Here is a 12,176-nt window from a genome sequence, read left to right as displayed (position 1 = left end):
CTAACGCCACTCATTTTCCTACAGAACTCCTTGATTCCTTCGAACTCTCTGGATTGCCACCACATAAACTGGAATTGAAGAGGGGATCTCCCATCATTTCAATGAGGCACTTGGATCCACCAAGGCTTTGCAATGGAATGTGAATGATGGCGGACGAACTGCACGACAATTTCATCGTAGCAAAGACAAACATTGGTGCGTTCAAAAATGACATTGTCATGATCCCAAGAATTACTCTCAATTTATTAGAAGGGGAAGATGTCCCGCTTTAGCGGAGCCAGTTACCGATACAGTCATGCTTTGCTATGACTATATATAAGGCCAAACCATGACAAATGTGTTGATTCATCTGGACAAACTGGTATTCCCACATGGTCAGCTGTATGTGGCTTTAAGCCGGGGAAAAAGAAATTAAAACGTTAGCGTATTCCTGAAGGGTGGCAGACCAACCAGTAATGTGGTCACAAAAAGTGTCCTTTGTTAAACGAGGAGGAGCAATATTTGTCTTGCTACGCGTCTTTCTTCTTTAATACACTGCGTTCTTCTTCTTTAATTTCTAAAGCACATTACATCACACTGCACCACCTTTCTCTCAAAAGGTGCCCCAAAGGGTCACCCGGTTGTCTAGTAGTTCTGCTAAAGTGTAGTTGTTGAACCTCAGGACATTGAGGGCTATGGCGAGCTGATGCAGAAAGAAGAGGCTAGATCAGCCAGGATTAGATGATATGGTTAGGTAGAGTTTGAGTGGCTGAATGATCTGCTGGTGTGCAGGTGGTCACAGTTACCTGTGGAAAGCAATTGGCCTCCCTATTCTATCGCTCCGATAAACCGCGATCAATCCTTCGCCTGCGGGGCCGGTTTAGCGCAGTAACCTCTTCCCGGCCGGGCGCGGCGCTGTGACCACATTCCGGACGGGGTTGACTGGAGAGATCACGTCAGACCCAGGCCGGGGTGGGTGACCTCCTCCCGGCCGGCGCCGCAGTGGTGACCTCCAAACGTGAGGTGGCGCTGCACGGAGAAGTCTCGCCGTCCTCTTCCTTCTCCCGGAAGTGGTTACCGTGTAGGTTGGAGGCCTTGGTAACCAAGTCATGGCGTCGGAGGCGCTGCCCCCTTTGCCGCAGCAGTTCAAGCAGATCCAGCATCATCTGCGCACCGCTCAGGAGCACGACAAGCGCGACCCAGTGGTGGCCTACTTCTGTGAGTCAACCTGCGCTGGAGGAGGGAAGGGATGACTCTCCGTTCCTGCTGCCGCAGTAGTCCACCCTGCTGGGTGGGAGCGAGCGCCCCGGGATCAATGTCCCTCTCACCTGGGGTGTGGTTCGGAGGTTACCGGTGCATGAGAGGATTGAGAAGCGTTGTACGCATGCTGGGGATAGCGGGCGACGGTCGATGTGGATAGTTAGGATTGTGAGCAGTTTTGGGTCCCGTGTCTGAGAAAGGATGTGCTGGCATTGGAGAGGGTCCAGAGAACGTTCACGAGAATGAAAGGGTTAATGTACGAGGAGCGTTTGATAACTCTGGGCCTGAACTCGCTGGAGATTAAAAGAATGGGGGGGGGGGAATCTTATTCAAATCTGTTGAATATTGAAAGATAGTGGGTGTTGAGTGGATGTTTTCAACAGTAGGAAAGTCTATGACCAGAGGGCACAACCTCAGGATAGGGCGTCTCTTTATAACAGATGAGGAATCTCTTAAGCCAGAGGATGGTGAATATTTGAAATAAATCAGTACAATGGCTGTGGAGGCTTAGTCATTGGGTATATTTAAAACGGGGGTTGCTAGGTTCTTAGTAAGGGTGTCAAAGTTTATGGGGAAAAACAGGAGATTGGGGTTGAGAGGACAAATCCTGTCAGCACCATTGTCCTGATTGAATAACGGAGGAGACTATGGGGCTGCAGTGCATAGTTTTGCTGTTATGTCTAATGTTGTTGTGCCCTTAGTATGTTAAGGTTAAGAAATAGCATGTGGTGAAACTTTTTAAAAATCTCCAGGGCTGGATAGGATGTAGCTCAGGAGGTCAAGGAAGTGATTGTGCCTTTAGCGATAATCTTTGCACCCTCGCTGGCCGCCTGAGTAGTACCAGATGATTGGAGGGTGGCAAATGCTATTCATTTGTTCAAGATACTATAGACTAGTGAATTTTACATTAGTGGTTTTTGGAGCGGATTCTTAGAGATAGGATTTATGAGGATTTGAATTGTGATTTTTATAAGTGACTTAAATGAAGTGATGCTGGAGAGATAGTAATGGGGGACAAGGAAATGGCAGGTGAACTGAATAAGTATTTTGCACCAGTCTTCGCTGTGGAGAAGACTAGCAGAATGGTGGAAGTTCCAGGTGTCACGGGTCATGAAGAGTGTGAAGTTACCATTACGAGAGAGATGGTTCTTGGGAAACTGAAAGGACGGAAGGTGGATAAGTCACCTGGACCAGAAGGTATACACCCCAGTGTGCCTAAAGAAGAGATGGTGGAATAATGATCTTTCAAGAATTGTACAATTCTGGAGTAGTTCCGGAAGATTGGAAAATTGCAAATGCTACTCCAAGAAGGGAGAGAGGCAAAAGAAAATTATTTAGTCAGGTCATTTAGTCTGACCTCAGTGGTTGGGAAGATGTTGGAATTGGTTATTAAGGATATGGTTTTGGGGTACTTGGAGGCATATGATAAAATTGGCTATAGTCAGCATGGTTTCTTCAAGGGAAAATCTTGCCTGAGAAATCTGTTAGAATTATTTGAAGAAATAAGAAGCAGGAGAGACAAGGGAGATTCCGTTGCTGTGTATTTGGATTTTCGGAAGGCCTTTGACAAGGTGCTACATGTGAGGCTGCTGAAGAAGCTGCGAGGCCGTGGTACTACAGGGAAGATTCTTGAATGGATAAAGCAATGGCTGATTAGCAGGAGGCAAAGAGTGGGAATAAAGGGTGAGTTGGTAAGTTTGCAGATGACATAAGGGGTTAGTGGTGGTGTGGATAGTGTGTGAGGTTGTCATAGATTAAAACATTGATAGGATGCAGAGCGGGATTGGGAAGTGGCAGATGGAGTTCAACCCGGAAAAGTGTGAAGTGATACACCTTGGAAGGTCAAACCTGAAGGGAGAGTACCCTGGATGTTTCCAATAATGGGAGAGTATAGGATCAGAGGGTGGTGAAACTGTGGAATTCATTGCCACAGATGGCTGTGGAGGCCAAGTCATTGGGTATATTTAAAGCGGAACTTGATAGGGGTTTGATTAGTAAGGGTGTCAAGGTCATCCCATTCTCCTGACCGAATGATGTAGCAGACTCAATGGGCTGAATGGCCTAATTCTGCTCCTATGTCTAACTGAAGGTGTTTGTGCATGTGTGCACAAGGGGCATATGCTGGACGGGTTTGCCCAGGCATCAGAAGGGCATAGGAAGGGGTGGTGTGTGCATATGTGTGGGGGGATGGAGAATTACTGGTGTAAATGTAACTTTGCTAGATCAAATAACGACAGCGCAGAAAGATCGTTACTTATCTTTTCACCCGTTTATTTCTTTGAGCTCAGCCAGCGAGTGAACTTGGACCCGACATCAGGGAGAGACCCTGTCTCATCTCCCCGGTGGTTCTACAAGTTCACTGCCCGATGTCAGAATTGTCAGAATAAGGCCACCGATACAAAAGAACAATCAGTTTGATAACCATTCCGGCCAAGTCAATGGACTGTTGATACAGAGAACAATCAGTTCGATAACTATTCCGGTCAAGTCAATGGACTATTGATACAAAAGTACAGTCAATTTGTTAGACATTCCAGCCACCTTAATTAAAGAAAAGAATGTCCTACCTGGTTAGCTGGAGCCACAACTTAATTACAAAGATAAGAACATCCGTCATATTTATGTTTTAATTAAGAAAGGAATGTTCTGTCTAATTTCCATTAGGTACTGCTTTTTTGTCAAAATCAAAAGGTGTGAGAAGCCCAGAGACATCTGATGTGGATCTGGGCGAACTTTAACCCTTATCTTGCTCCAGAGAAGGCAGCTGTGAGACATTATTCAAACATTCTGCAGTCACAGACGCAGTCAGTACTGAATCTATTGTTTACAGGAATCTTGAGAATCTCCCTTTCCCTTAAACTTTATCACTGGAATGATGCATATGTGTGTGGGTTGGGGTCCACATGTATAGACCCAATGTGCATTTTGTCAGATTTGCAATTGTGTAGGAAAGTGCTGTAGCCATGGTATAACATGGGTTTTGCGTGTGGGTATGATGCATTATAATAGGGATGGTGTGTGGAGTCTGGCCATGGGTGTGGCTGGTGGTTTGACTTTAGGGAAGGGTGATCATATTTTATATAAAGTTTCGAAGTGAAACCAATCTATCAATGAGAGGTAAGGTGAAAGTTGTTTGTGTAGATTGGGGAAATGATATTAAAAGATATGACAATATACAAATAAGAATTCAATACATAGTGTAATATCCTTCCTGTTAAATGATAACATCTGATGGGAAAGATGGGGCTCACACCACCAGGTTCAGGAACAGTTATTCCCCCTCAACTTTCAGGCTTTTGAACCAGAGGGGATAACGTTGTTCACCTCAATGCTGAACTGCTTCCACAGCCTATGGACTCACTTTCAAGGACTCCTTATCTCATGTTCTTGATATTTATTGCTCATTTATTACGTTTTTTCTTTCTTTCATTTTCTTATTGAACATCTTGTTGCCTTTTGCATATTAGTTGGTTGTCTCATTTATGGTTTTTCATTGATTCTATGTTTCTTTGTATTTACAGTGAATGCCTGCAAGAAAATTAATCTCAGGGTTGTAGACATATATGTAGTTTGATAATAAATATACCTTGTACTTTTTGAACTTTGAACATCTCAATGGGAGCTGTTATAAGTTATGACTAAGAAGAGCAATTAAAAGCAGTGTTAGAAGAAAGAACTAGAGATGTCGTTAACAGATGTACCAAGAATTAGTGGAAAATCAGGTGTCAGCAAAGGGGTTGGTAAGGATAAGCAAAGTAAACATGAGAGTAGTCTAGTGGAACCAATTGCGAAAGGTGGATGGCAAAAGATTACCTGAAGTTTATATGGTCCCTCACTGCAATTCGAATGAAGAGATGTGAATTTCAGCAGTTTTGTGCATAAATGTTTGTTCGAAATGGTGAGGAATTATGTAAAGCTGACATTCAAAGGGTCCTTGGTGTTATATGTTGATCACTAGAAACTTTCGTCTGGCTACAATAAGCAATGAGGAAGACAAATGGTAAGTTGGCCTTGTCATAAGCAAAGATCTGAATTCACGAGTGAAGATGTTTCATTGTAATTGTAAAGGATGGCTAATGTACCTTGCTGCTCAGTACTGTAACCAGCAGTGAAGGAGAAACTGCACCATGGTTATATCATTTGCATTCCCTGATGCAGATATGTCAGTGCTCCAATTGATTAAGGCCAACATTTAGTTCAGCCACTGGGTGAGAAGGGTGATCATTCATTATGAAGGTTGATTAACCTTGGATGGCGTTTGTGTGTACAGTGCACACAAAATGCTGGAGAAACTCAGCAAGTTTGGCAGCATCTATGGAGGGGGAATAAACCGTTAACGTTACGGCCGAGACTCTTCGTCAAAGGAAGGGGAAGGAAGCCAGGGTAGGAAGGTAGGGGGAGGGGAAGAGTACAAGCTGGCAGATGATCAGTGAGACTGATAAGGGGAAGGTGGGTGGATGAAGTAGGAAGCTTGGAGCTGATATGCAAGACCAAATTAGGGGACGGTGGGTGAGAGAGGGGGAATGAAGGAAGAAGCTTGGAGGTGATAGGAGGAAAAGGTGAAGGGTGATGAAGGAAGGAGCAATCTGATAGGAGAAGGCAGTGGACGGTGGAAGAAAGGGGAGGAGGAGGGGCATCAGGGGGAAGTGATGGGCATGTGAGAAGAGAAGGGGTGAGAGGGCAACCTGATTGGGGAATGGAAAAAGAGAAAAGGGGATTAAATTATGAGATATCAGAGAAAACAAGTTGGGTGCGTAAGACTTTTGCACAGTACTGTATTTGTCAACAGAGTGTGGAGAGTGAGTTTGTAAATCTAGTGGGAGCAAAGGATGTTGGGAATGGTGAGGGTGCAATGCCACAGGAGGGGTGTGGGACAGGTGGTAGAGAAGGAGTGCAGGTGGGAGGAGTTGGCACGTGTGCAGACACACCCAACCCCGAGACACCAGACAAGGTCACTTGATTCCAAACAGTTGGTTTATTGATCATCATGCAAATGCCTCTCTGGTGCTTTCTGCTCCTTCCTCCTTTTCCCATCCTTTCTCCTGCCCCCTTCCTTTCTCCTTTGATTCTCCTTTCTCTGCCCCCTTCCCACTTTTTGTCCACTCTTAGTCCACATTAGAGACCCATTATCAGAATCAGGTTTATCATCACTCACAAATCTCATGATTTTTTTTGTGACAGCAGTGCAGTGCAATGCATAAGATTACTACAGTACTGTGCAAAAGTCTTCGGCATCCTAGCTATATATATGTGCCTAAGACTTTTGTTCAGTACTGTATGTGTGGTATGAGTTAGATGAGTTGACCTATTTCCCATGTGATGTTTGCAGGGTGTTGTAGAAAGCTGCTTATGATAGATGTCCACTGATTGAGCAACCTCTGAAGCAGTTTTAAGATTGGCAGTGCACGAATTGTTAGCAATTTGTGACAACTTGGAGATAAGATTGTTGAGGCTGGCAATAACAGCAGATTGTGTACAGAGGATTCATTGTTGGAGAAGTCACAACATTGTTGTAGTGTGCATTTCCTCTCATCTTTTTTCCTGAGTTCAAAGATCTGCCTGAGATCCACACCCACCTCAGTTGACCTATGGGCTGCAGTTCAACAGTCAATCTATTGTATTTCCTTTCTGTAGCCGACTGTTGGATAGGGAACACAGATTATTACAGCACAGTACATGCCTTCGACCTAAGATGTGTGCCAACCTTTTAACCTACTCTGTGGTGAATCAAACCCAGGATTCTGGCTTCTTCCCCTTTCTTTCCAGTCCTGATGAAGAGTTGAGGCTGAAATGTCAGCTCATTATTATTCTTCTCCATACATGCTGCCTGACCTGAGCTCCTGCAGCAATCTGTGTGTGCTACTCTGGATTTCCAGCATCTGTAGACTCTCTTGTGTTCAATCTAACCCTTCCCTCCAACGTAACCCTCCATTTTTCTATCATCCATGTGCCTATCAATGAGTATATTAGATGCCCCTAATGTATCTGCCTCTAGCACCACCTTTGGCAGGGCATTCCACACACCCGCCACTCTTCGTGTCATGAACTTGCTTCTCATAGTCATACTTTATTGATCCCGGGGGAAATTGGATTTTCGTTACAGTTGCTCCATAAATAATAAATAGTAATATAACCATAAGTAGTTAAATAGTAATATGTAAATTATGCCAGGAAATAAGTCCAGGACCAGCCTATTGGCTCAGGGTATCTGACCCTCCAAGGGAGGAGTTGTAAAGTTTGATGACCACAGGCAGGAATGACTTCCTATGATGCTCTGTGTTGCATCTCAGTGGAATGAGTCTCTGGCTGAATGTACTCCTGTGCCCACCCAGTACATTATGTAGTGGATGGGAGACCTTGTCCAAGATGGCATGCAACTTAGTCAGCATCCTCTTTTCAGACACCACCGTCAGAGAGTCCAGTTCCATCCCCACAACATCACTGGCCTTACGAATGAGTTTGTTGATTCTGTTGGTGTCTGCTGCCCCAGCACACAACAGCAAACATGATAACACTGGCCACCACAGACTCGTAGAACATCCTCAGCATCGTCCGGCAGATGTTAAAGGACCTCAGTTTCCTCAGGAAATAGAGATGGCTCTGACCCTTCTTGTAGACAGCCTCAGTGTTCTTTGACCAGTCCAGTTTATTGTCAATTTGTATCCCCAGGTATTTGTAATCCTCCACTATGTCTACCCTGACTCCCCTGGATGGAAACAGGGGTCACCGGTACCTTAACTCTCCTCACGTCTACCACCAGCTCCTTAGTCTTTTTCACATTAAGCTGCAGATAATTCTGCTCACACCATGTGACAAAGTTTCCTACCGTAGCCCTGTACTCAGCCTCATCTCCCTTGCTGATGCATCCAACTATGGCAGAGTCATCAGAAAACTTCTGAAGAGGACAAGACTCTGTGCAGTAGTTGAAGTCTGAGATGTAAATGGTGAAGAGAAAGGGAGACAAGACAGTATTTCACCCCAGTATTTTCCTTCAATCACCTTTGCATTAGCCATTTCAGCTCTGTTTAAAAGTCTTTAGCTATCCAGTCAACCTACGCCTCTAAACATCTTAAGGCAATAGTGCGATCACTCGAGTTGAATAAGATGTGCTCCTGAGGGGTTATTCCCTGAATGAAGAATACCTGTGCATGACTTTGCTTAACATGGAGAGGCTGATGCACATTCAGCCACCACACGGTCCTCGTCAGGGTCCAGTGGCATGAAATGCAAGATGACTGGGGAACCTTCACTGCTGCAGTCTTTCTCCGCTTTCACTTGCATTGTGTTGTGCCATCATCTTCCACCAGCTCCGTTGTTGAGGTATTGGTTGGATCGTTCTTTGTCTGGAACCTCTCCTTGACCTTATCATCATGGGTGAACCTACCAGGAGCTAAGCGCCAGATGGCTAAACTCCAGACGGCATCTCTCTTTGGGTCTTAGGAATTCACAAGCTTCTCCTGTACAATAAGGTGACGATCCTCAGAAGTATCATCTTGTGCACCTCAATCAAGTCACCTCTCACTTTCCATCGCTCCAAAGTGAAAAGTCCAAGCTCAATCAAACTTTCCTAATGGAGCATGTTTTCTAATACAGACAGCACCCTGGTAATTCTCCTCTATACCCTCTGAAGCTTGCACATCCTTCCTATCTCTTCAATGTTCCATCTTTACCGTGGACATGCTTTCTCGGGCTTGCCTTGTCAGAGGTTTGGCACTGATCATGATATGGCAATGAACGTGAATAGATAAATAGAATCCAAATCAGCTTCATTATCACTGATGTACATAATGAAATTTGTTGTTTTCTGGCAGCAGTACGATGCAAGACATAAAAATTGCTCTTGGTTACAAAAATACTCTGTACTGTATAGTGGAAAAGATGAATTTGCTGCAGGCTATTGATTAGTACATGCCCCTGTGATTTTCCTGTTGTCTGTCTTTGGTCTTCCATGCTTATCTCAGCAGAACCCATTCTGTGTTTTGTTTAATATGCTGTGATTTCTTCCTTAACACCAAGGAGTTTCTCACTGAAAATTCGCTGATCATTACAGTGATAATGTGGAAGGAGCTGAAAGGTGAAAGATGTGGATAATTAAAAAAAATAGCAGTTTGATTGTCAGCAGTAATTTTTCCAGTGCCTTTCTTTGCTCTGGTGATAAACACATTGTTTAATGTTGGTACCTGACATCCAATGATTTTCGACGCTGAATGGATGACTTGCTGCAACCTCTTCTGGTGCCCCTCCTCCTTCCCTTTCTCCCATGGTCTACTTTCCTCTCCTATGAAATTCCTCCTTCTTCATCCCATTACCTTTTCCACCTATCACCTCCCAGCGTCTCACTTCATTCCCCCCCCCCCATCAACTCACCTTACCCCTCACTTGGTCTCATCTATCACCTGCCAGTTTGTACTTCTTCCGCTCCTTCCACCTTCTAATTCTGGTTTCTGCCCCTTTCCTTTCCAGTCCTGATGAATGATGTCGGCCCAAAGCATCGTCTCTTTATTTTTCTGCCTCGATGTCGCCTGGCCCGCTGAGTTCCTCCAGCATTTTGAGTGTGCTAGTCTGTAAGAAATATTCTGATTGTTTGGATGGTAAATCACAGTCCCGAACACTTCTACCCATGGTTGTCTGTTCTGATTTTCCCCACAGTAGTGCAGTTGCTTTTACAGTTCGGGGCATCAGAGTTTGGAGTTTTAATTCTGGTGTCATTTGTAAGAAAGTTTGTATGTTCTTCCCACGTGTGTGTGGGCTTCATCCGGGTGCTCTGGTTTCCACCTGCATGCCAAAGACATACGGGTTGGTATATTAATAGGTCATTGTAAATTGTCCTGTGATTAGGCTACGGATAAATAGGTGGGTTGCTGTGCAACATGGCTTGTTGGGCTAGAAGGGTCTATGCCAGGCTGTATGTCTAAATAAAATGGAAGAAACAAGCAACAAAGGTCAGCGTACGTTGACAGCTCAGCAGGTCCCCATCATCCTGCTGGTCTTTTAAACTTTTTCCCAAATCCTACGTAGCTGCGTTTCTGTACATAATTAATTTAGAATTTTCACACTTGGTATCTGTGGTTTGAATGATTTGTAGTGTGTAAATAGGCACATTCAGTGTGCCTTACAGTCTTGTCAGCAGCAGTTTTAATATTACTAGCATATGTCATGAAATTTTGTGGCAGCAGTTGTGCGTATGTTTTCTAAATATCAAAAAAATTGCTATAAAGAGCAGTAAACAGTAAAAAAAATCACAAAATCAAATCAATATTTGGTGTGACTGCTCTTTGCTTTTAAATCTGCATCAGTTAGGTACACTTAAGAAAATCAGCTGGAAGGTGCTGAAAATCAGCTCCAAACATGTTGGAGAACTTAACCACAGTTCTGTTGCAGATTTTGGCTGTCTCGCTTGCTTCCTTCTCTCCAGGTAATCCCAGACAACCTCAGTGTTGAGACTGGGGCTGCAGCGTTGCTTTAATTCAAGATCTCCGACTTCAGACCAGCAGCAAAGTCTCAACATTGAGAGACAGAGAGATCGATCACTCCAGTGCAGAGGCCGCAGACAGCCACACCTGCAGTCTCGATGTTACAATCTCCCGTGACACCGGCAAGGAATCAGAACGCTCATCTTCCAGGCTGCTTGTGGCGGTAACGATAACGCTAGGCCACTTGGCAGCTCTGAGAACAAGAGCCCACAACGGTTTGAGTGCAGCTGTAGATCATGGACTCCAACAGTATCCCAGCTACCTTGTAAACAAAAGAAGAGACATTAAAGAGAAAAAAATTAAACTTGTTTTGCAGATAGATGAACGTGAATAAGTCACCCTCTGGCTCTATTTTTAGCCTCCTGTTTGAGGCAAAATTTCACATTTTGTTCCAGAGCACCTGCTGCCATTGTTCAGCACCCCAGTCATTGTGTTTTTGTGTGTAGGTGAGACTCTTGGTTTTGTTTCCACTTTGGCTTTTTAGCAGAAACTCTTCCATGAAGACTACTTCTGACAAGACTCCTCTGGACTGTAGAGGGGCATACTTGGGTTTCAGTGGTTTCTGTGAGTTCAGTGCTGATAGCAGTAATTTTAATTTAGAAGGGACGTCAGTTTGTTGTACCTCCCGTCTTCTGCCCTCAGTTTCTGTGGCTGACCACTGCATGGCTGGTCCTCAATCTTGTCCGCTTCTTTGTGCTTCTTTAGAAGAGCTTGGCAGCACATCTTGAAACTCCTGTCGGCTGCGGAATCATACAGAGGATGCAGAGGGGGATCACAAAGGCGAGGAAAGAGGACCGGGTCGAGATAACAGAGACTTATGGAGAAGAGGAGTTCGGTGGGTAATAAAATGGACGAGTTGATGGCGCTAGCCCAGAGTCAGAGAACATTTCGGGAGTGCAGTGTTAAGTGTTTTACTGAAATGTGCCTGCACGAGGGCATACCCGATCAAAACTTTTCCATGGACAGCTTCCAGACTGTTCGGACTGACCGGAAGTGCACTGAGAGCGGTAAGCGTAAAGGAGTTGGGGGCTTGCTGTTCTGGTTAACAACGGATGGTGCAATCCTGGTCATATTACGATCGAGGAACGTGTTTGTAGACTGGATATTGAACTTTTTGCTGTTGGACTTCAGCCACATTCCACCGAAATACAACACTGGGTGTCACGGGAGGTTGTTCCTGCCTGGGGCCATCGAACTTTGCAGCTCCTCCCGTAGGGGGTCAGATACCCTGAGCCAATAGGCTGGTCCTGGATTTATTTCCATCTGGCATAGTTTGCATATTGTTTGATTGTTTGTGGTTTTTGTATTGCTATAGGTATGCCCTATTCTTGGTTGGTGCGGCTGCAACGAAACCCAATTTCCCTCGGGATTAATAAAGTATATCCATCTATCTATCTAATTTCTGTTTGAGAGTAGCCTTGTTGATGCAGGATGACCACCTTATGTCTTGTTGCTATGCTTACT

General features: G+C 44.6%; 1 protein-coding gene across 2 annotated transcripts in view; it reads left to right on the top strand.

The window, feature by feature from the left end:
* Positions 1-1,028: 1,028 nt before the first annotated feature.
* Positions 1,029-12,176, top strand: part of vta1 (vesicle (multivesicular body) trafficking 1) — a 348,619-nt gene continuing 337,471 nt past the window's right edge. Inside the window, exons 1-2 of one of the 2 annotated variants that reach the window (XM_063055462.1) lie at positions 1,079-1,197; positions 11,418-11,719. In XM_063055462.1, coding sequence (XP_062911532.1) covers positions 11,530-11,719 — 190 coding nt within the window. In that variant the 5' untranslated portion in view covers positions 1,079-1,197; positions 11,418-11,529. Of the gene's footprint in view, positions 1,198-11,417; positions 11,720-12,176 lie in introns of both variants that reach the window. The other variant, XM_063055463.1, reaches the window with a different exon arrangement.

The sequence above is a fragment of the Mobula hypostoma genome, chromosome 8, assembly GCF_963921235.1.
Source record: "Mobula hypostoma chromosome 8, sMobHyp1.1, whole genome shotgun sequence".
In the NCBI taxonomy this organism is placed as follows: domain Eukaryota; kingdom Metazoa; phylum Chordata; class Chondrichthyes; order Myliobatiformes; family Myliobatidae; genus Mobula; species Mobula hypostoma.
This window is presented reverse-complemented; position numbering and strand designations above follow the sequence as displayed.